We start from the raw sequence: 24,873 nt of genomic DNA, 5'->3' as shown, positions 1-24,873 counted from the left end.
TGCTCAGCAACAACTAAAACATCAGTGTGTTATCAACATTATTCTCATCCTAAATCCCAAACACAGCACTATACCAGATACTATGAAGAAAATTAACTCTACTCCATCAAAACCCAGGATAATAATGGTAAATGTTAAAAGGTAATAATGGTAATCATTACAAATACTAAATGATAACTATAATTTCCCACCTTTTGGGAGCTGAACTACTTTTCCACCAAATGACCATGGAAACAGCTTTGATAGAACCTGCAGTGAAAAGCTGGAGGAGGGAGAGAACTCTTCCCTGTACTCTTGTAAGATGTATCCTGCCTTCTCTTTCAGGGCTGAGATATCTGTGTCCATCACTGAAAACACAGAAAAGGCTCTGAAGAGACAGAGGACAAACCTCAGCCAGTACAGGTTAACAAAGCAACACCAGGCACAGCCCGAGGAACAAGGAAGGGCTGATGGTTTGTTCTCTCCTCAGCAACGGCAGCCCTAGCCCTCATGCAGAGCCAGCTTTGGGTATCTGGGTTATGTTAGTGGAGTTGTGGGTGGAGAGGTGGGTTGTTTGAGCTCCTCTCTTTTTTTCTCTTGGCAGAGCCTGATGCTGTACATGGGAGGGAAAGCCCTGTTCACATTGAGAGCAGCCTCTCTCAGGTGCATCTGAAACCTGTGGATGCAGTCTGATGAGCCTTTGCAGTGTTTTTGAGGTGACTTGGAGTTTGCAACACAAACAACTGTGGCTGCTGCAGGGCCAGAGATCTGCCTCTCTAGAGCAGGTAATGCCTGGGGCCAGATTTGGGCCCTGCTGCCATTTAATCCTCTTTCTTTTGGCCTTCAGACCTTGCTAATGTAGCATCTCCTTCCCTGTTGCTTTCCACATTGCTCAAGGAGGTGAACTTTTCCCTGCCTCCCTGGAAGCAGATTTGGAGTGAATTTGTCTGCATTCCCTGATCCACCAGTTTCTTTGCTTTCTGAGATCTCCCTGAGCAACTTCCCAGTCCTCTGGACAGTGTCCCTCGGTGTTAGGCAGGACCAGGCTTGTCCTGATTCAAGGCTTCCTTCTGTGTTGTGGATGCACCGCTCTCATGGGGAGAAAAGAGCAGAAAGTCACTGGGATTCCAATGCTGCCAAGAGTCATGAAGCCCTGCAACACGGTTCGGCACAAGAGGAATTATTGGCACAAGAGGAATCACCCATAACCTGAGATAGAAAGACGCAAGGATGAAATATGAAGTGCAGGAGGACGGGCACAGTGTGTTTGGGACTGGGCTGAACACCACGTTCCCCTAGGATCACAACCAAAAAGGGGGAAGTCAGCTGTGGCGCATCAACACCTCATCCGAGCGACAGACGAAAAGAGCAGAGACCGAAGGACAGCACCTGCCGCCCCTGCTCTCTGGTGCCACTGCCCGCCCCAGCTTGCATAGGCAGGAGAAATAGTCTTTCCCTCCTCCCCAGATGCGCACCTCTCACCATTCTTCGGCTGCTCTAGCAGCTCTCACCTCACAGTTCCCAACAGGAGTGGGAGAGCTCAGCAGCCTCTCGGTGAAACGGGAGTTGAGAAAATGTCCCACCTCTGTCCCCTCGCCGCCCCTCTGCACCCTGGCTCTGGCAGCGCTCCTGGGACGCTCGGGGACGGCGAGCTGCAGAGGGGCGGCGAAGGTCGGCGGTGCCCGGGGGTCGGAGCAACTCCGCGGGGCAAGGGCGGGCTCCTCGCACGGCCGCCGTGCAACAAGTCCCGGCGCCGGGAGCGGGAGCACAGCCTGCCGTGCGCCTCCCGGAGCCGGCCGGCCCTGCTCCCCCCGACCCAGCCTCCGGCTCCGGCGGCAGGACGGCGGTCCGGCTGCCCGGCGGGAAGGCTGGAAGCTCGGCCCGGCTCGGCTCGGCCCGGCCTGGCCCGGCTCGCAGCCCCGGCTGGCCCCGCCGGCTGCCAGCACAGCCGCTGCCCGGGCCGGGGCAAGGGCAAGGGCAGGGGCGAACCGCAGGCGGGCTCCACCTCAGCACGGGAAAATGCAAAAGAAACGGGATCTTGATCCGTTCTTTCTGCTTTCCTTTTGTCTCCTGTTTTTTCTTTTCTTTTCTTTTTTTTTTTTTTTTTTTTTTTTTTTTTTTTTTTTGCGGGGGGGCGGTTGTCCCTTTTTATGACAGCGAGGGCACAAGGCGAGTGAGGAGGCGGAATCGTCTCGGCAGCCGCTGCATTTTGTGTGGAAGCCGCTCGGGGGTTCATTAATATCATTAGCATTTAACCCCCTCCCTGCCCCCTCCCCTTCCCAGCGCGGGGTGACGTCACGCGGCGGCAGGAGTTGGGGGGAACGCGAGGGAAGCTCAGTGGGCAAGGGGCGTCCCTCTCCCCTCCCCGCCGCTGCCTGTCACAGCCTCTCTGCCGATATTATAGGGGCCGAAGCCTGGAGCTCAAAGCGCGAAGTCAGCCAGTGTAATGAACTTCTGGAAACCTTTCCCTTTTTATACCATTCAGTTTCTGAGAGGCAGAGACTGCCTCCTCTGACGCCTTTTCCCCCTTTCCATTATTTTTCCAGGCTCTGATCTCCCTGCTCGCTGCACCAAGGCGCTCGGCGCAGAGCCCCGCTCCCTATCCTACCTTCTCCTTCGTCTCATTGTTGTCCTGGCTGCTGTGGCTGTCGCTTGCCTTCCAGGAGTGCGGTGGCGAGTACAGTCGCACCCCCAGCACCCTCCCAGGGTCCCGAGAGCATCTACTCGCAGAGAGGCAGCCAGGGGCTTCCGACTTTGGGTCACTTCGTTGGTTTTTTTTTTTCTTTTTTCCTTCTTTTTTTTTTTTTTTTCATTTTGCTCCACTTTTTTTTTTTCTTTTCCCCCCTTTCCGCGTCCCCGCAGCTTGCCCCCGTCCCTCGGGAGGACATCGCTGGGGGAGCGGGGCTGCGGCGAGGATGTGCCGGCCCCCGCGGCGGAGCCAGCAGTGAGCACCCAAGGGAAGCACCTGCCCCGCGGAGCAGGGGGGCCCCCGGGGGGGCCGCACCGCCTCGCCCCGGCGCCGACACTTCGCCCCGAGTTTAACGACTCACGGGGGCTTCGAGCATGAGCAAGCCGGCGGGATCAACAAGTGGGTAATAACGCGGTGGAGGCTTCGAGCAGCCTTCCCGAGGCCGGCTGCAGCCTGGCCTGGGGGGCGGGAGGTGTAGGGGAGGGAGAGGAAGGGGAGGGGGGGTTGTGGCTTGGGATTGCACCCCCCCACACCCCGCGCCCAATTGAAAAAGAAGTGTATATTTCCAACCGGAGTGGCAACGAATATATAGGCTCGGAGTTGCCCCGATGGAGTTTGGGCCTGGGGCTTACAAACAGCCTCTTTCCAGCTGCGTGCCGCGGCTTTCCGCGCTGGGAACCGGGGCAGAAGCCCGTAGGCAGCGAGCCCCCGGGAAGGCGGCTCCGCCGACGGCGGGGAGGGGGCTGGTTCCGCCGGGACGCGGGCGGTTGCGTGCGGGTCTCCGGTACTGGGGCGGAGGGGGGAAGGTTTGGGTTTAAAAGGCATTTCGGCGTTGAAATGTGCTGGTTTTCTCACGGACTTTATGCAACCTTCTGCGACATAATAATTTCTTTTTAGGAGTTTGAAACTCCGATCACTCAATTACACGGAATCGCGTAAGCAACTCAGTCGAAGGAGGATTTAAATGCAATACTTTGCACACCATTCCCAGTTACAACAAATAATCCTGCAACGAGGAAAGCAGAAACAACTTAAAAGTCACATTTTCCTTAATCCTAAATCCATGCACCTCATAACTGGGGAATTTAAAGCATGACTAACCGCTCTTACAGAATGGCTCAATCCGTATAATCCCAATGGGACTTTCGGAGTTTGTAATATGGATGGAGTCAGTAACAAAGGGGGAAAAAATACCCAATCCAATTTAATGTCTGACAAGTGATGGATCGGACAGCTATTTCCTCTGCGCTCCGACAGGCTCCCGGGGTTGCGGAGCGGCGGCAAAGGGAAGCAAAGCCGGGAGGGACCCGCTGCGGTACCTGCCACCGGCCGCCCCCCGTCAGCCCCGCGGCCTTCTCCTCGCCGCTGCCCTCCATTATTTTGACCCGAGTCCGCCCTTTGTCCGCGGGGGCCGGGAAGCCGGGGGGAGGGAGGGGGCGCGGCGGCGGGGCCCAGGGGCAGTCGGGGGCCGCGGCGCGGAGGTCGCGCGTGGAGGAGGCGGGCGGCGCGGAGCCCCCGGTGCTGCGGCCGAGCTGACGCCGCTCGGGCGTCGTTGGTTTGTCCTCCTTCCTCCGTGGGGCTGAGCGCGGCATCTTTCTGCCCCAGCCCCGCGAGGCGGGAAATAAAATTGTAGTCGATGTAATAAGGTACTAACCGGGGAAGGGGACGGGGCCAGCGGCTAAAAAACTGCGGCGGCCGGGGCTGCTTCCGCCGGCTGCGCTCCCCAGGCTGCCCGAGAAGCGCGAGGCAGCCGGAGCGGGATCGGGCCCGTGGGCAGCCGTGCCGGGACGTTATCGGGGCTCCTGGCAGGTTTCTGAGTGATAAGGAAGGGACAGGAAGGACCGGGGAGTCTTGTTCCCAAAGGACGGCGGAGCTTCTGCCGGAGACATTTTGCGGAGGTGAAAACCCGCCAGGCTGGACCGCGCCTCCGGTCTCACGGCGCTGAGCGACCCCCGGCCACTGCCGCCGCTTCCACTGATGACCCCCTGACCTCTGGGGACCTCCCGAAAGGGACCCCCAGGCCCGACTCAGTCAAATCCCACAGGGATGGGGACATGCTGCGTCTCCTCAGCGCTGGGGCCCGAGCCCAGCCGGCCTCGGCAGCGCACGCAAAAGCCCGACCAGCTGTTCCAGGGCCTGGGCGCTCCTCCCGGGGGTCCTGAGGGGCTCCCGGGAAAGGGGGCTGCATCTTGGCTTTTCTGCCCGCCGGTGGGCGCCCGGCGATGTCAGCTGCGATTTCTGCCTGGGTGGTAACAAGACCCCATCCTGCCGTCCTCCGAGCCCAGACTAACTTCTTTCAACAGCCTCTGATGGTAATTACAGTAATCGGGGCTGCCATATATCCTTTAAGCAATTATGACACACAAAAAAAGCCCCCAATGACCCCCTGTCGTGGGATGTTCAAAACGGTTTCCCTGCTGAACAGAAATCCCATTTTCTTAGCGTTAAAACTTCTGAGACGAAGCGGTACCTCGGGGAACCGGAGCGCTTTTAAACAGAGTTAATCAGTTATCGCATGACCCCGTGTCAAGCTTACATTTTTCCCTTCCCACCCCCCGCCCTGCCTCTTACCCGTCTACTTATTTCATATTTTGCCCTGCACAAAAGTTTTCTCATAACACCCCCCGCGGGGCAGGGATGGGGGTTTGGGGGGTGGAGGGGGGTGGGCAGAGCACGGCCGGGCGGACGGCGGGACGGGGCGGCCCCGCAAACGCGCAACGTGGGGGGCTCCAGCCGCTCCCTCCGCCGTGTCCCCCATCCCCGTCCACCGCCTCGCCGGGGGCCACGGAACTGAGCAGACCGGCCACGCTGCTCCGGCGGCTGGAAACGTGGTTATGTGGGTTTGGCGAGGTGCTCCAGGTGCTCGCGATTCATAGGAGAAATATAGAGACGTGTAAAGAATATATGCGCCAGATGTTTACATGCGTGCTGTGGATATGTACGTACATAGTGCATAGGGTTTTTTTTCAAAGCGGTTCCCAAACTCAAAATCCGTGTGGGAAAAACTAACACAAGTTTCTTCCGTCTCCACTGGCCGACTTTAGCACCGGAGGAGCCGAGCCGGCTGCCCCGCACCGCAGGCCGGCCGGGGAAGCGGGGACCCCGTGGCTGCCTGGTGGCCCGGGGGGTGGCGGTCACACGGCGGGCCCGGGTGGGCGGCCGCGGCCGGGGCCCGCTGCCGAGGGAAGGGGAGCGGACGTGGGTCCTGACGCCGGGAGCCGCGGCGGGACGGGGTGCGCGGGGGCAGCGCAGCAGTGCCGGGCTCAGCACCGGGATGCACCACCGCTGCACGTACCGCTTCAGTGTCTCTCCCCCCACCCCCAGCCTGCCCCTCCTCCTCCTCCTCCTCCTCCTTTGTGTGCGTGCGTGTGGATCCTCTCTCTCCCCGTGGATGCTAAGGACTGGAGAGGGAAGTCGGGCGCTTTCCCCCGTTTGCATTGTGCGATATCCGAATTCCCATGCTACACTTTTTGACGGGTCACTGGTGCCCCAATAGGCAGGTGGCAAGGAGGGCTTGTAATTACACACTCCCAGAAACCATGCCTTGGCCTCAGCCCTCTTCACGGGCACCTACCTGCACCTCCAAAGCCGCGGTTTGCTCGCAGGCAGTGGGGCGGGGGGGGCATCCTTCAGCTGCGCTCCTTATTAATTGCGCAAAAGTTTTCTATTCTTTAACCTCTCCCCCCCCCCCCCCCCGCACCTTCCCTCCCTCCGCCACCCCTCCCTCTCGCAGTCCCTAACCTAATCCCCGTCCCTCTCGCCGTGTTGTGTATAGCAGCTGTCGGGTTTCATTTAGGGGAGAAGCTGGCAGCTTGTGCTCATTGGAGGCAGTCAAACGAGTTTCAATGGGCAAAATCATTAAGTTAACACTTTATCTAATGTCCCTATTGTCTGCCAGCAGGCATTGTCTTAGAGCCTTAGCGCAGACATGTCTGAAAGTATCTCGGACTCCTAAATTCTCTAGGGAGCGAGAGGAGCCCCTGCGGCCTGTTTCCATTGCCCCCCTTCTGCCCCCCAGCACCGCTCCGCACGCTGCCACTTTTCCCCCTCCAGCCTTCATCCTCACCCACCCGTAGCCGGGGCTCTCCCTGAACTAATTCCAAACAAATATAGTGGCTCAGAGACCTGTCCATCGGAGTTTGGAGACCAAGGTTTGGTGAGAGGGACCGAATTTCTAACTTAAGTTCTGGTACGAGAGAAGGCTGTTTGAGGCAGAGGGAAGAAGAGAAGGAGAAGGAGAAGGAGAAGGAGAAGGAGAAGGAGAAGGAGAAGGAGAAGGAGAAGGAGAAGGAGAAGGAGAAGGAGAAGGAGAAGGAGAAGGAGAAGGAGAAGGAGAAGGAGAAGGAGAAGGAGAAGGAGAAGGAGAAGGAGAAGGAGAAGGAGAAGGAGAAGGAGAAGGAGAAGGAGAAGGAGAAGGAGAAGGAGAAGGAGAAGGAGAAGGAGAAGGTAGGGAAAGGAAAATGGAAATAAAAAGAAAAAATAATTAAAGGAAAAAGAAAAAGAAACAAGGTAAAGGAAAATAAAAATGAAAAGAAATAAAAAGAAAAAAATAAAGGAAAAATAAAAATGAAGGAAAAGAAAAAGAAAAAGAAAAAGAAAAAGAAAAAGAAAAAGAAAAAGAAAAAGAAAAAGAAAAAGAAAAAGAAAAAGAAAAAGAAAAAGAAAAAGAAAAAGAAAAAGAAAAAGAAAAAGAAAAAGAAAAAGAAAAAGAAAAAGAAAAAAGAAGAGAAAAAGTAAAAGAAGGAAAGAGAGAAAAATAAAAGAAAAGAGACAGCAGAGCAGAGAAGAAATAAACCAGAGAAAAGGCAGAAGCCGAGCGGGGTTTTGGCGGGTTTCTTGAGCTGGGCTGCAACAGTCTCTGTACGAGTTTTTACATCTCCCTGAGAGCGTTTGCAATTCTAGTCGAAGCGGGTGCGAAAGCAGCGCCCGGCAGAGCGGGGGCTGTGGGCGAGGCGGAGCGGAGCAGAGGGGCACTGCCCGCCAGCCAGGCTCCCGGCCCGCTGACTCCTCCGCGCACAAAACGGAGATGGAAAGTTTTGCTGCAGGTTTTGGGGTGAAGAAAATGGCACGCCTTCCCTGCGGAGGAAATCAGCCCCCTTTCACCAGGGTTGCTAGCGGGGAGAGGAGGTTACTTGGCTTCGCGGTCATTTTATTTTGTTTTGGTTTGGTTTATTCTGTCCATCGGTCTCCTGACTGCTCTCCTGCCCAGGGAAAGTGCCGTCCTCTGTTTGCCGAGCGCCAGAAAGCGAGGGAAACACACCCCCGCCTCACCAAACCCCCCGAATTCCGTCCCCTTCCCCCTCATCCTCACTTCTAGCAGGCAACACTGCTGCTCCCGCTGCTGTAATCTTCCCTTCCAAAATGGGTCTTGGCGATTATAGAAGATCCAAATAAACGTAGCGGGGCATGAATAATGCTCATTGTAGAAAACTGACACTTGCTCAAGGAAAAGAAAGTTGGCTATAAAATCACTTCATTATTTGCTTGTACTGCGGTTCTGGGGCTAATCCCTCCGGAGGTCAGATTGCTGAGCGCTCTCTCTCTCCCTCTTTCCCTTCTCTGCTTTCAGGTCGCATTTTAGACATCCCTTGCAAAGTGTGTGGGGACCGCAGCTCCGGGAAGCACTATGGGGTTTATGCCTGCGATGGGTGCTCGGGATTTTTCAAGCGGAGCATCAGGAGGAATAGGACTTATGTTTGCAAATCAGGAAATCAGGTACCAGACGCAGGCCAGCCCCCTCACCGCCTGCACCCCCTACCCTGCATTTCCCCAGGGGTCCGCATTGCCCTTGCCCCACCCACAGAGAGACACCCGCAGCAAGATGTAGCAGCCACGCAGCCTCACCTCCCTTCCCAGGGGGTCCCGGGCCGAGGCCGGGAGGTGGGTGCCCCAGCCCGCCTCCCCACGGCACTTCCCCCCGCCCCAGCCCACCCGAGAGGATGGGGGAGATGAGCAGGGAGAAGGAGGGATGCGGGCAGGGGGAGGGCACAGCCAGCACACCGCCTGGTTGTGGGCGGACAGAGAGGGGCAGCCTCTCGGTAAGCCTCAGCACTGCCAGGCGATGGACAACCGTGGGTTTACACTCCGGCGTGTCGTGCCCTCGCCCAGGCGGAGGCAGCTCCGCTTTTCCCCTTCCTGCTCCGGCCGCTCTCCCTTCCACTCCCGCACCGTCCCCGCGGGGACGTGGGGCTGGGAACGCGGAGGGATGCGCGGTGCACCCGGGCTCCCCGAGGGGGCGGCGCCGCCGTCGCTGTCTCGGGTGCTGAAGGCGGCCCGGCCCGCCCCGCCCGGCCCGCCCTGTCCCCGGGCCGAGCACCTGGCACGGCCCGGGACGGCGCACGCACGGGCGGCCCCTCCGCGCCTCCCGCAGCCGCGGGCCCGGCGCCTGCGGCCGGCGGGGTGGGCGCGCTGCTGCCCCCGGCCCGACGGCTAGCTGTGTTGCAGGGAGGTTGCCCGGTGGACAAGACGCACAGGAACCAGTGCCGAGCCTGCCGGCTGAAGAAGTGCTTGGAGGTCAACATGAACAAAGATGGTACCTGCTCCCCCTCTCCCGGGGCTGGGGTGGCGGGGCAGCAGGTGGGAGCTGCTCGGAACCGAGGAGCGCCGTGTCACTCCAGTATCTCCTTGCCCTGGCCACTAATGACCCTCCCATCCTGCGGCAGCCTCAGACACTTCTCCCCAGACGCGTCTTGGGCGGGGGGACACCGGGCTGGCCTCAGAAAATTGCAGGGAGGGAGGGAAGCCCGGTCGAGCAGTGCAGGACACCCAGTGCAGATCCCCGAGGTGACCCCCTCGTCTCTCTTTGATGCCCCACAGCGGTGCAGCACGAGCGGGGCCCTCGGACGTCGACGATACGGAAGCAGGTGGCCCTCTACTTCCGCGGGCACAAGGAGGAGAGCGGCGGAGCCCCGCACTTCCCTGCTGCCGCCCTGCCGGCACCCGCGTTCTTCACGGCCGTCTCCCAGCTGGAGCCCCATGGCCTGGAACTGGCTGCTGTCACTGGCACCCCGGAGAGACAGGCTCTCGTGGGCCTGGCACAGCCCACCCCAAAGGTCAGCCACTGCCCTGGCCCCCGGCGGGCTGCAAACCCTGCTGCTGAGGTGCCTGCAACCTGTCGGCTCCTTCCTGCCTCTGGGGTAGACACGGCAAACAACAAGGCTTAAAGCTTTGTGGGTTGTGGTGGGGACTTTTGTTACATCCCTAAAAGCTCTGAGGATATGAGGTGCAACACCCTCTGGAGAAGGGGTATGCAGCAGGACCAACTGATAACCTGGTCCACACAAACCCTGTCTCTCACACTTTCTTATACCTTCATGGCTGCAGAAATGCTCCTCCTGCCTGGAGCCTGTCCACAAGTCAGTTTTAAACCTTGTTTCACAAGGAATACAATCCCTGTGAATGAGTTTTCTTCAGCAAAATGCCAACCTCCACAGTGGTGCAGTTCAGAAAGTACTTTGTGTACTGACCAAAGCCTGCAACTTGTCCCCACAGACACAAAACCCAAACTTGGCTAAGCTGGCTCTCTGCACTTCTTGGTTGTGATATTTCCTAAGCAGCCCAGTGGAAGCACTACTGTGGCCTCGACTGCACAGGAATTAGCTGCAAGGCGATGTTTTTCATTAGCCCATTTGCAATGGCATTTTGTGTCTTCACAGCATCTAGAAAATCACAGAAGAAACTACTTAAATAGTTCTGCATTTTCAGAGCTGGTATCTTGGCAGAACCCATCATAAACGTGGTCACAACATATAGTTTTACGTGGTAATTTTGAAAAATGTTGAATCAGAAATTATTTGGCAAGAAAATGTAGCACACACTTGAAAACAATTCCATTCAAACCCTACACAGCCTCTAGATAGTTATGCTTAGCTCTATGCATCTCCTTACGCCTGTTGCAGTCAGGGAGCAAGATGAATGTTTAGGCTAAATGAATATTTACTGCTTTGCTGAGCAGGGCTGGAATGCTAAATCAGCTTCCGAAGCAAGGTTACAAACTACATACTGCTAATCAAATTTTTATTCTTGTAACTCTGCTATCAGAGGTGTGGTGTTGTGTAACCCAGTAAAGCATGACACATAATTTTGGTACATTTCACACACCCCCTCCCCTGCCCCTCGATGTAATAATTTCTCCTTTCAACCTCCTGCTCTGAACAGTTTCTTTAGCACAGCTCATCCACACGGATAAGCAGCAAAGAGAAGTTTGGAGTGAGCCCACTGCAAGCAATGCCCTCTGCTTGCAGAACAAGAGAGTGCACACTCTGTTATGGGCATGAGCAGGAGCACTGAATGTAGGGGAGAGGAAGACCAGGCTGCCTTGGTGACACTGTATGAAATGGCTTTATTTTCTTTTTGACATTAGTACCCACATGAAGTCAACGGTACCCCTATGTATCTCTATGAAGTGGCCACTGAATCCGTCTGTGAGTCAGCAGCCAGACTTCTGTTCATGAGCATCAAGTGGGCCAAAAGTGTCCCAGCCTTCTCCACCTTGTCCTTGCAAGACCAGGTAAGGCACTGGCAGTGGGAGTGGCATCAGCCTGGCCTGCCTGTTAAAGAAGGCTCAGACATCACATTGGGTCCTGAACTTACAGCCCTAGACCTTGAAATCCATAAATGGACTTCAGCAGCTCTGAAGTTCAGTGCAGAGTTTCAGTCTGTCCCTGAAAACCAGGCAGTGGTTTAGAAACTGCTTTCCTCTAACTTTTATCTCATGAAGCAAGTGAAAATCAAGCCAGGAAAAAGAAATCTAATATAAAATGAATATTATGGAAGGACAAGTGCAAAAGGAATTACCAGGCTGCAGACCAAGCTTAGCAGGCCAAAACTACTTCTTTACTTGTAGGACAATTTTCCTTCCATAAAATGGGGAACAGCATCTTACTTTGCTTTTTTGGGATGAGAAATGCTTAGTTAAACTTACGGTCTCAGGATATGGCTGAGGTGGTTTCTGAAGACCAATTCTCCTCTTCCTCCTTTACCAGCTCTTTCTCATCCTCCCCCTACCCTCCTCCTCCTCCCTCTCCTCCTGCTCCTCTTCTTCTCCTCTCCTCTCAGCTGTTTACACAGCCAACATTTTTTCCTTATTCACCTTGGCTTACAATTACATCAATATGGTGGAAACAGTATTTGGCCAGCTCCCAATATTTTTTACCATTAATTAAAATCTTCCCTAATGTGTTTTGTTTTCCTCTATGATAATTCACCTTTGCCTCAAGTAAATCATATGTAAACCATACAAGATGAAACAATTTCTTGATGACTTGATTCTTGATGAGGACTCAGTGTGCTTTGTATAATGCACCAATTTTTTAAAAAGTAATCAGATAATTGTAAAATTGAAGGGTGGATATCTACACAAAGCTCCAATCACAAAAGACATCTAATACTTTGATATGATTGAGCTAATTTACCAAAATGTTAACTAGAAAAACTGTGCCATAGACATTACATGGCAGGCATCAGAGGAACTAGTTCCTCTCCCTAGAAGCACATTGCAAGTGTTGCAGTTGATATGCAAATACGTATTTTGAACTAAAAGAAAAGAGCTTCTTGGAAAACCAATACTGTTTTCTACCTAAAGGTAAATCATGATGGCCACAATGTGTTATAAAGTATATAAAAATGTTCTATTCCTAGCACCAAACCCAAGTTTTGAAATCTTTGTTGTGAAATTAGACAAAGAGGAATGCTGCTCAGCTCCACCTGCAGTCCTGCTATACAGTGACGATGAAGGGAGCAATGAGACAGGACCTGGGAGATCACATATGCCAGGAGGAAGACAACAATCCCAGTGTGGCATCCTGCTGCTCTCTAATCCTGTCTTCTGCTGCCACTAATCCAGCAGAGCACTGGTTCTGTCACAGTGAGCAACCAAAGAAACAGGCCCAAGAGTCAGGGACAAGAAGCAGGTGTGCTGCTCCAGCAGCAGCCACAGCACACGGGAGGAGACGGGGTCTATTTCTAGACCAGTGATGTCCACAGGAGGCTCCCTAGGCAAAGGCTTTATTTGACATGATAGGGAGTGTAGTGGTTTGGTCCAAAATACTCATTACTGCTTATCTTCTGTGAGATAAGGATTAGGAGAAATGCAAAGCAGGCACCAAACTTGAAAGACTATAAAGAAGTTTATTAACAGACCTAAAAGAAGGACAAAAATTATACCACACCTTCAGAACTCTCCTCCTCCTGCCACCTTCCTCCCTTCTCCCACTGACAATGTAAAAAGACAACCCTTAAGATGTTCAGTCTGTTTACCACTTCCATAATAACCTTGTTCAGTCCATTTAGAAAGAGAAGTCTCTTCTTGCTCGTGCTATGAAAACATTATCACAATGAGACAGCCACCCACTTCCAAATATTGTTCAGTCCATTTAGGAAGAGGAGTCTCTCTGCTTGCAATGTGAGTCCCTTCCCCCGACTTGCAGCTTTTCCCGCAACTGCTTTTGAGGGTCCACTCTTGAAGTTTTTTGGGGTACAATTTTAAGGTTGAGTCGTTCAGAAACAAAAAACAGAGGCCCTTCTCCTTCCCTGGGAGCAAAGGGTCTTCCTCATCTTCATCGTTAGGACTATCTCTGGGAGCATCTCTAGGAACTGAGGTTTTCTCCTTTCCCATTTGGAGCAAAAGTCCTCATCTGGTTCATCTGGTTCATCTCTCCCTGTCCAAACTTCTCATGAAATTACAGCTGCGTCAGCATCTGCCTATCTCAGCGCAGGTGCTTCTGCTTGCGAGCTGAACACTCCACCCCCCATATCTTCATGAAATTACAATGAGATACTCTGATATATCATAGCTTCACAACAGACTTTCAGCTTTAAGCATCTCCTCTCTCTCTTCCCTCAGGTTTCCAGCTCTTCACAGCACTAAGAGGGTTAATCTCACCTCGGCCTTGCAGCTGTGTGGCTTATCGCTGTTGGTCACCTGGCCTCTGCCGGACAGCGGTGCCGCTTTGCTGAAATCTTGGCCGCAGTGGAAAGGGGAGGGGGGGTTCCGAGCCGCTCTGGCTGCCCACAGCCCTGCTGGGGGGGTCATCCTGGAGCTGTGGCCTGGCCCGGCCTGGCCCAAGCAGGGCATGGCCGGGCCCGCTGGCTCCCGCACGGGGCCTGCAGCCACCTGTCCCAGCGCCGGAAACGAGAGAGAGCTTGGGGGGGAGTTTGTCTATTCTTAAGTGTGCATCACAGAGGCGGTCACAACTTTAAGTGGCTTAAAGAATGGTCCATATTCAAACTGGCCAGCTGATAGGTTCTATCAGGTCCCAGAGGAAACTGTAAGCACCCCTTAGCAAGGACATCCCTTCCGGGACTAGGCTTGCTAACCTATAACAGGGAGGCATTTCCCACAACATCATCTCTGTTAGTGTGCAGAGGAGGAGGCAGCAGGATCTGGGAGCAGGGGAAATCTCCATGGCATGTGACCAAGTATGCCTCAAACAGCAAGGCCTGCTTATTTTACCATAGATACCACAGCGCTCCCATTAAATAACCCACTACCTCTTTCACTTTCATAGCAAGGACTAATGTTAGTGAATAACATACTAAAAACGCAACCTTTCTTTTACATCACTCTCGCTGTACCTCATTGTGAGTCAGCTTCCTCAAAACTCAGCTCAAAAGCTTTGACTTGGGTCTCTTTCTGAATGATTCCCCTGTCATATTTAGGAGAGCTGGAGAAGAAATAACTCTGATTTTAATCACCTTATTTCATGAATAATCATACAGTTGATTTTTATAACATTGCTATTGCATTATTTAATTTGACAATGGCCCAGCTGTAAATGTCTGCATTTCTCTTTTTGTATCCCTGACATCTGGCTGAGGAGAGTCTAAAATCTTTTCCTGAATTTTTCTTTTTTTTTTTTTTTGTGCTCTTCTAAAGAGGCGAGTGCACTGTTAATTTCAGGACTCTGGGACAGTTTTATCTTGAAGGCAAGGAAATAAATAGAAACCAATTTGCTGATAAAACACAAGTCTGAGCATTGCTGCATCATTTACCTCTGGTAAACCAGAGGCTGTGTCCCTTCCCTAGATTCATACCCATCTTGAACTGGAAACCACATAGCAAAAAATGTCATGCCTCTAGTTCTGCTGGCCTGCACACCTGCCCACTTTATCTGTGAGACAGGTTGGCCCAATGCAGGTGACCAACAAAAGGTCACACTAAGGATGGGGTTGATTAAGAAGCAAAACCCAGTTGTTCAGAAAGCCTGGTATTTGTTGTTTCTTTGAAGAAGAAGGGCTGAGTATGACTTCACTATGAGTTATTTTAATTGGTGGTTTTACAGACTTATGCATAGGCATGAAGAAAGCTTTAGCTATTGGAATAGTCTCTTATTTCTAAAGTCTTCTGACTTTAAAGACTTGGTGGGAAAGAAAATATGAAATTGATATCTTCCAGGAACCACCAGTCATTACCATTGTATCTGCATGAATGAATGACAAAAAAAGTTTTACAAAAGCAAATGAAAGGCTGGCCAATCATTTCCTATGTCATACAGACACCTGCACATCCATCAGGTGGGATTATCCAGAGGAGGGACTGGGTTTGCAAGCTGCAGTGGTTAGGAAACTTAAGAGCAGATTCATCTGCTCTCAGAAGAAAGCTGAGATGGGCATCACACTCTAGACACAACACCCCCTCCATGTCTCCATTTCAGACAATAATCTGGGCAGTTTTTGGTACTGTAGAATCCAATGTAAGTGTTTTGAACAGCAACTGTATGCAGAGACACAAATACGTTCCTGTCACAATTTCCTGAGGTTATGCAGAAGTTCTGCAAAGCACACAGGGCAAAAAGGCATAAAATGGACATAACCCTACAGTGACAAGTTGAGGGCAGAGACTCTGAGAATTCTTCCTTCCCTTCAGATTAGAACAGTTTAAAACTTGCAGTCATGGAATCACAGGAGGGGTCAGGTTGGAAGGGATCATATCTGATCCAACCTCCCTGCTTAAGCAGGGTCATCCTAGAGCTCATTGCACAGGATTGTGTCCAGGCAGTTCTTGAATACCTCCAGTGAGAGGTAGGTACCCCAACACAACTTCTCTGTGCAACCTGTTCCAGTGCTCAATGCACAGTAAAGAAGTTTTTCCTCTTATTCAGGTGGAATTTCCTGTGCATCAGTTTCTGCCAATTGCCTCATGTCCTAGTGGCTGGCAACAAGTAACACTGTTCTCAACAGCAATATTGTTAAGAGTTTGCACATAGATGAAGGATTCACTTGTACTGATGCTTTCTGTATCACCTACTACTTTCACATGTCTGATTCCAAGGAAATCATCATTAACTTGGTACAGCATCTTTTTTTACTTTGTTCTTCCTTACAGACTCTTTACATACTTAAAATACCCTCTTTCCTCTTTTCCTAAGAAGCTAAGCTGCTGATAGTTTCAGGGACCATAGCAACATTAATAATTGCAGGTTTGGGGGGTTTGGTTTGGTGGCTTTGTTTTTTTTCTGCCTGAGTTTTGGGCAATCTGTTTTTACTGCATGGAGCTGCTAGAAGATACCTCCTGAGCCCACTACAGTTCTCACCCCTTCAAACCTCTGCCACCCTATTGTGTGACATGAGGTCCCAGCAAGGTGTACACACCACCACATGCCCTTTGGCCATGAACTTCAGCTGAACCAGAGGTCCTCCAAACCTCTCGTAAGAGTTGGTCTGGGCTAACAATCCATAGATGCCCTCAAGCTTAAACACGTCTGTTCTGCTTGGCTTTGCCAGTCTGCATTTCCAGAAGTTTCGTCTCCTCTTCAGATGCATCACTGCCTTTTCAGGGAAATCTTAAGCATTGCCTCAGAGAAAACAGAGAAAAACACAATCTCTATATAGACATGCAGTGTGCAAAAATTGCAGAGAACTAGCAATGCTGTCAGCGTAGGTGCGTGGATATTTGCATCTCTGAAAGGCAACAGCTCTTAGTGCCTGGAATTTCTGAGTGATTTTAAGCAAAAAAAGCAGAAAAACAGGTGACACTGAGGAACTCTGCGTGTGTCCAGATGCGGTGCTTGACAGATCTGAAGACTTGCTTAGTAAGGAAGGGGTTATAAGGTGCATGTGTGCTCTAAAGCAGTGCTCCCTACACTGATGCAGGATGTTGTCCAGGCTTTCCTTCACAAAATTCTGCCTTCCCGAGGGAAATGAGTGTAATCCCCAGAGAGCAAGAGGAAAGCACTCATCCAACCTGCCCTAGAACAGTTATAAAAGTACTGAAGGAGAGGAGAAGAGAACCCATAATATGCTGAGAAAGCAAGTGTGTTCATGTTGTGAGCAAATGCTCTGGGGAAAGAGTTCTCACTCTCTCCTCCTTTTTGGTCCACAACACGGTGCACAGTGAGCCAACCCTCAGTGTTTTTCTGCAATGCATAGACTTATTTCTAGACACCTTCTCAAAAGGCTAAGAGAAGAGCTAATGAATGCTGTGGGGGAAATACCATGACAGGCATTTAAAGTAGTTTTTAAAATAACAGAAATTTACATATTTAAATTGTTTATAAATCTATAAATTATACACTATGTTATATTGTACATCTATTGTATGACAGCTGATGCTTTTGGAAGATGCTTGGAGAGAACTGTTTGTTCTAGGAATAGCACAATGGGCCATTCCAGTTGATGCTAACACTCTACTGGCTGTATCTGGTAAGAATTGCACAATTTAATGACTTTGTTACAAAAATTACCATAAAAATACATTACTGAAAAAAGAACAACATGTAAAGAATAACAAATTCCTACTGAACAATAGAGCATACCTGTCATTTATAAATCTATATTTAAATGCAAATAATGTTGTTTTGTTGTATTCATGACTGCTTGCATTGTCATTTAAATGCAAATTACTGTGTTTGTTATCATCCAAGAGAAGATTTTATATTAACTTTCATACAATATAGTCAGTTTACATGGAACCAGATAGACAAGTGTGACAATAGAGAGGACATTGATACAGAGGATTTTGTCAGAAATCAATATAAAATAAAGCAAATGCCTTTAATATTATTTATTTCATCTGTTTCTGTTTCAGGCATGAATGGTGACAATACAGATTCTCAGAAGCTGAATAAAATTATTTCAGAAATACAGGCTTTACAGGAGGTTGTGGCTAGATTTAGACAACTTCGGCTAGATGCTACTGAATTTGCCTGTCTCAAATGCATTGTCACTTTTAAAGCTGGTAAGCAGAAAGGCTCTCTTGCTCGTCTGCTCTGATAACTACGAGGTCGCTGCTTTAAAGTGCAAATGGTGTTTTAAACTAGGCATAGCTTTGTATCACCCAGTAGTTTTCCCGGTATTGAATTCCAATTCATTGCTGCATTTTGAAAGGCTGACAGTGGAGTGCTGGGGAACTAATGGGAACATTTAATTTTCATTGATAGCACTAGCTGAACTGTTTTGACCCACCCAAGAGTCAAGCTGAACTAGTAACTGATCTGCTTTCCAGTGCCCACACACAGTGGTTCTGAACTGAGGAGTTTCCGAAATGCGGCCGCCATAGCAGCCCTTCAAGACGAAGCCCAGCTCACCCTGAACAGCTACATTCATACCAGGTCAGTGGTGTCTTCTATCAGTACTTCTGGCAGGTGGAGGGGTGAAATCCTGCTCTCATTGCACAGAAGGTGGCAGTTGCACTGACTGAAATGGGGACCAGGCTGCTACAGAGTATACATTGGCTGTCAGCCTGCTGGGACTTGGCATTTCCTGATGAAATAGAACCATAGAAAATGTTGGAAAGGACCCTTAAAATCATCCAGTTCAACCATTAACACTGCCAAGTCCTTCATTAAATCATGTTCCCAAGTGCTACATCTACACGTCTTTTAAATACCTTCAGGGATGATGACTCCACCACTTCCCTGTGCAGTCTGCTCCAATGCTTGACAACATTTTTGGGAAAGAAGTTTTTCCTAGTATCCAAACTAAACCTCCATTGGTGCAACTTGAGGCTATTTCCTTTTGTCCTATTGCTTTTAACTGGGAAAAGGGACCAAAACCCACATGACTACAATTTCCTTTCAGGTAGAGAGTGATAAAGTCTCCCCTCAGCCTCCTTTTCTTCAGACTAAACAACCCCAGCTCCCTCAGCTGTTGCTCTAGACCCTTAACCAGGACTCGAGCTCGAGACCCTTACCAGCTTTGCTGCTCCTCTTTGGGTGTGCTCCAGCACTTTGGTGTTTTTAAACAAATAGAAAAGTGCTAAAAGGAGAGCTCTTCCTCTGGGAAGTGATACCAGCTGTGCAACACTTTACAGTTCAGAGGGCTACATTTTCCTCTACACTTTAATCAATCAAATACCACTAAAAGTCATGCTCAAAACATTCCATCTCAGACCAGTATGAGCTCTTTTCACCCATGATCTCCAGTTCCCATATAATCTCCTCCATTTTGCAGACATGGAAATCAGGACACAAGGAACTTAAGCGGCTCTTCCAAGATGCTGCCCTGAGTTTGTTCTCAGGTTGAAATGAAAACCCCAGAATTTGTGAATCCCATTGTGGTGCTGCAGCAAAGTCCTTTAGTTGCAGTGGAGGTCCATGAGACTTAAACAGTGGGAGATGGAGCAGTGGAAGAGGAACTTTTGTAGTATTTTTTCCTTCTGAAACTTTGATTTGCTGTCATAGTATCTCTGTCAGGCAGAAGTTCTATCAGTATCAGAGATTAGATGGTAGCAGTCTCTGAAACACTTCTATTAGTCTACAGAGAATGGCCTGCACTAGGGATGGAAGTAAAAATGCAAATTCCATCCAGTTATGGCTGCTTCGGAGCAAAAAGAGTAACTGCTGCATAGCAGCCTCTTCCTGTTCTTAGGGAAGGCCTTTTCCATGAAGATTGCTCCCTGGAGACCCTAGGTGAGACAGGGCCTTGGAGAGAGAAGCCAGGGAGGAATACATAGCCACAACTTCCCTTCCAAGCATGACAACTTTTCCACAGCATTTCTGTGTTGCTGGAAGTATTTAGATACTGTGCTACTCAGTATATGTTGTAAACAATATCCTTTTACAAGGGAAAAGTGCAGTCCACTGACAGGACTCTCACTCAGACTCCATTGTGAGGGGGCTTTCAGCCTGTGTGTTTCATCCCCAGGCTTGAATTTACCCTCCTGCCAGTGTCACAGCAGTATCACCCCTTTGATCTCAGTGGAGTCGCTCGCAACAGGATGCAGTCTGGAGAAGCAGCGTGTTTCTCCAAACAACCTACACTTTCCTGTATGGAGGTCACTGTAAGCAGAAGTTTGAGAATCACTGGTGTGTAAAGCCAGTATAAGCACAGCTAGACATGCACGTCCTATGCTGTGCTAGCTTCAAAAGCTGAGAGAAAGGATGGAAAATATCCTATACACAAACACATTACCTGGGGAAAAACACAGCTTCTTTAACAAAAACTTTCCATACAAATGTCAGTTGGTATTCGATATATCTGCCAACCAAAAGGGGGTAAAGTGATTACCATGACAATCTGGCTGGTTTTAAACTGTACTTCAAATGACAGGGTAGTTATTACAAGTCAAGCTCTTCCCTGAACTGCATCAAGAACACTGTTGTATGAGGGACACAGCAGGTCCAGTCTCAGTATTGCTATTACTCTAGGGGAATAAACAAAGGAGCTAAACAAAACTCAGAAACCTTGTCCTATATTCTGCTGATTGCCACAGAGAGTTTTCCTTGGAGTCAACCTTCTTGCTCACACAAGTACAAAACACAGGGTTTTGGCACAGGAAGCATCACCCCTGCAATTTAGAAAATACTGGTCTTTTTCTATAAAATAAAGTTCTTCCTTTGAAAAAATATTTTAAAACTTCAACAAAATTCTTTTTCTCTCTGTCTCCCAGGTATCCCACACAACCCTGTCGTTTCGGAAAACTTCTATTGCTCTTACCAGCTTTACGTTCAATTAGTCCATCCACAATAGAAGAAGTGTTTTTCAAAAAGACCATTGGGAATGTACCAATTACAAGACTGCTTTCAGATATGTACAAATCCAGTGACATATAAATTACCTTAAAATAAACAATCAGGATGGACAGTTTGAGAAGAACTTCTATCTATGGAGAATAAGCCTCAACTAACAAAATCTACAGGAAGCATAAGCCTGGGAATGTTTAGTCCTTAAACTCATTGACAAAAAATACCCCAGTAGATATGATTCTGCTGCTCTGAACAGAGTGATTTAGATCATGGAGAGAATGCTTTGTTCTACAGAAAAAGTGAAAGTGGTTGGAATTTGGCTGCTATTCCTGTTACTACAGGATGGAGGCAATTCAGATGCCAGTCATAGTTAACAAAGACTCTGCTATTCTCTCATTTAACTGGCAGATCTGAGACAAAATGTGAAAGAAGGTACTTTAGTTTGTTCAGTATTTGGAACCGGGTGACCAAACTTGGCTTCTGTTGTAACACAAGATGTGGTGGCCTTCAGAATTGTTTTAAAAGTAGCCTATGTTGGGAAAATGTTTTTAATACGATAGGCAACATTTGAGACCAAGTTACCAAAACATTGCTTCTGCTATAATAATACATCATGAAGTGGCCTTCAGAACTGATTAAAAGGTAGCTTATGACGGCAGCTCCATTCTTCCTACAAAATGAACTGGTGATCTTTGATGCGGATGTCACCACAATTTGTTCGGTTAACATCTTAAAGACAGAAAAGCTTTATACATTTCCTCCCCGACCTTCCCTCCTTCTTCTTCCACACACACAGACATACATTCACACACACACCCACCCACCCACACACACACACCTGAAAAGAGACAACACAAGAAAGGAAGACTAAAACAGCAAAACCAAATACAATGGAGATGACCGCTTCAGTGACCTGCTGGCTGTCCCGTTGGCACAGTGCTGAAACCAAAGGCAACGGTGGCCAAACTCTTTGTCGATGAGATGTGCAGAGAAATGAAATGACTATTAAAAAAAAATCAATGGAAGGAATTTTATTTCAAAGAAATAAAGGTTGTTGACTGATACAATGCTAACAATTTCCAAAAGTCTCCAATGCCTTTTTAGGAAACTCCAGGTTCTAATTTTGAAGCCTTGTTCACCTACACCCTCTCACACACAAAAACATTATAAGCTGCTTATTTGATGTATGAAAAATGTAGGAAAAAAAAAAACATTTAAAGATAGCTGCTGTACTTTTCAAAATTTGATTTGTTATTAGGAACTAGCACTGAGAAAGATCAGCACTTGGACTATCATAGAATGAGTAAAACTTTTCCTGTACAAAGTGGATTAACCGATTTGTGAAGTAAAAAAGTTGTACTCATTGTATTTACAAAGAATAAAAATATATTGAATTTAAATTACTTTCCATTGTTCTTTTAACTGTTGTCCTTTATCAGCTTCTTTCACTGTCCCCTACTTACCAGGGAACAGAAATATTCTTTACTAAAATGGATTGCCTTAGATCCTGTGGAGTGTCCATCACTGGAGGTTTTTAAAAACAGATTAGACAAACATTAAAGGAGTAGCTTAGGTGATCCTGCCTTATGAGATCCTGCATAGAGCTATTTTCTGTAATCCAAGTAAATTCCAGTTCCAACATTTCTTTCTCAAGAAGGTGACATGTAGCTTTTTCTAGGATAAAACACTAAGTGCATCCGAGGTCTACCCCAGTATGTGCATTCTGTTGCAAGTTACTGCAATTTTTAATATCGGTGAACCGTGCAGCTAACAAAAGGTGATGAGTGCAAAAGTACTGATTCAATAAAATAGACTGAGGTTTTATTAAGGTGTCTAACTGCATAATCACACCAAAGAAAGAGGGAGACAACTCCCAATCAACAGAACAAGTTGGCAATAGTAGGAGGGAAATGTATTGTTCAGATGGCAATGAGTAACCCAAGAACCATGCATGCTAAAATGACAGGTGGAAATATACTGTGTGTATTGATGGCTCACTGGTTTGCAGTGTCAAGGAATACAGGTCACAAGTGAAATCCTAGCTCTGTTGACTTCCAAGCTCAAAAATCTCACATGTTTCAGAGGTCAAACTTTTAACCCCAGCTCTCTTCCATTTGCAGTCTGTTGGGTCTCACATTCTATCTTTTCCAAGACAGCCAGACCATAAATACACAGGATGAGTCACAGGCTATGGGACCTCAAAACATCTTCTATACAAACTAGCTCAGAGCACTTAAGAATGCACTTACCACAGGACACAGCACATTCTTAGAAAGAAACCAACAAACTCTTTATAATCCATTCTTCCTGCACCTGTAAAAATCTTCAACCATTTTCTGCTCTCTACACTGAAAATAACCTGATAGGGCAGAAAAAGCAATTGTGGTTCTCCACTCTGTGACAATTCAGTTTATGAGCTAAAGAAGTAGAACTCAGTGCTGCACAGAACCCATGACAGAATATTCATTCCAGTAAGATTCATGCTGCTGTCCCAGAGCAGCAATAAACATGAACTGCATCCACCCTGCTAGGCAACCAGGCAATCACACCCTGCAGTTTGCTGTAGTCCCAGTCCCTACATCACCCAGGCTAGAGGACAAAACAGAGCGCACTGGCAAAGCAGGCAGGGCAATGGGACCACACCCATATCTCATCCTCTTACCTGCAAGAAGTAGCCCAGCTGCAGAGCAGACTCACAAGCTGGGAACAATGCACAGATCCCTATGGTTTAGGCACAGCTAATCTCAGACTACGTCCTGCTCCCACTGCTGCAGATGGCACAGAAGCAGAACCAGTTACACTACATTAGAATTAGGGTCTCTAGCTAGCCTTGAAGGACTAAAGGCCAGGTCAGATCCCACAGCCCTGTAATTCTAAGAGACTAATGCTCCAAAATCCTCACTTTGGAAATAGGAATACTTTGACATCAAGCATGCAGCTTTTCCCTCTTCAGCTTAAATATTTTGGGGTTTTTTCATGGCAAATGCTAGAGATTGTGTCATCATCTTTCAGTACAAGATGTGGCATTTACTTTGATTTCTGAAAGAAGCTTCTCTCAGAAAATAACATTTGAGAAAAGAAAAACAACAACTGACTGTATCTAAACCTACATAACAAAACTTCAATACATTTAACCCTTCTTTCCCCCTTTTCAAGAATAACTCAACTTTTAGGGGTGATGCAACAAGGACAGGGAAATTTGGAAATTATTTACATTATAAAAAACATCTTGAAAAGTGACAGCCCTGGGCTGCAAATGGACTGTCAGTTTTGGTCCTTGGTTTTGTGAATAGAATGGTTAGAGAGAATCAGCACAATCTCAGTTAAGTATGAGGTGGAAAGAGCAATTATTCAAACATCTATCTATTCAGTGTAGCTAATCACCAGTACTTTGTGTAATCCAGCCAGCCACAACTGCCTTGCCAGTTCAGTCTTTTACATTCAGATTTCCATAAGTGAGGTTAATGGTTTTAGTTAAAAGAAGCTACTAACTTTGCCAACAAGTTTGTAGGATGCTCTTTACAGAGATACCTGTCATAAGAAGGAAAAAAGCGGCAGAGCTGAGTCTAAGTCAACATGTAACTACCAAATAGCACAAAACACTAGAGCAGATTGCTACTAGAGTGTTTTGGAATCTGCTTACAAGAGCATTTGGATAGGTAACTTCCATGTCATATTTGGAAGACTAAGCTTCTCTAGCTCACTTCCTTCTTATGTAAAAGACAACTTCAGCAGTGCTGCTTGTGAATTCCCGTTCAGCCGTCCTGCACCTGCTTTGCAGAAGTGGTAAAACCAGCACAACACTACAGCTCACCCCTCCTTTAGTGTTCAGGGAAGTGGTCTATGATCACATCTTACAGCAGACTTGTATGACTTCATGTTCCCAATTCTATTTATAGAGCAGAGGTACTTTAATCTAGGACTGATGTTATAGGTTATGTAAACATTACCTTCTCTATAGGATGGCATTGTTTTCACTAGCTATTTGAAGCTAGATTGACACTTCTCATGCCAAGTAGAAAGGTACTCTTTCCCCAAAGTTATTAAAGTCACAGATCTGTTGACTGTCTACCATGAGTAGTATGCCAGCTTTGGCTCCACAGCACACAAACAGCCTTTAATACCTTTATATGTACTTTAACACTTGCAGAGTGAGTGCCAGTATCTAAGGATACTTAGTGCTGGCTGTTAGTAATACAAAACTACCTTGTGGAAGAGCATCACAGCAAGGCTGTAACACCAATTCACTTAGCATAGTCAAGCCCCTCCTCCTCAGAAAGCATGAGACACTCCACACTCAAT

The 24,873-nt window shown here is 48.6% G+C and overlaps 1 protein-coding gene across 1 annotated transcript; it reads left to right on the top strand.

Annotated features, from left to right (window-relative positions):
- Positions 1–3,001: 3,001 nt before the first annotated feature.
- On the top strand, positions 3,002–24,802 carry NR2E1 (nuclear receptor subfamily 2 group E member 1). Its single transcript, XM_069011024.1, has 9 exons — positions 3,002–3,067; positions 8,238–8,383; positions 9,113–9,200; positions 9,485–9,720; positions 11,031–11,177; positions 17,212–17,308; positions 17,694–17,843; positions 18,111–18,216; positions 20,496–24,802. Exons 1-9 carry the CDS (start codon positions 3,043–3,045, stop codon positions 20,656–20,658), a joined length of 1,158 nt encoding a protein of 385 aa, XP_068867125.1. The 5' UTR covers positions 3,002–3,042; the 3' UTR covers positions 20,659–24,802.
- The last annotated feature ends 71 nt before the right edge of the window (positions 24,803–24,873 follow it).

The sequence above is a fragment of the Aphelocoma coerulescens genome, chromosome 3 (genome assembly GCF_041296385.1).
Source record: "Aphelocoma coerulescens isolate FSJ_1873_10779 chromosome 3, UR_Acoe_1.0, whole genome shotgun sequence".
Taxonomy (NCBI): domain Eukaryota; kingdom Metazoa; phylum Chordata; class Aves; order Passeriformes; family Corvidae; genus Aphelocoma; species Aphelocoma coerulescens.
This window is presented reverse-complemented; position numbering and strand designations above follow the sequence as displayed.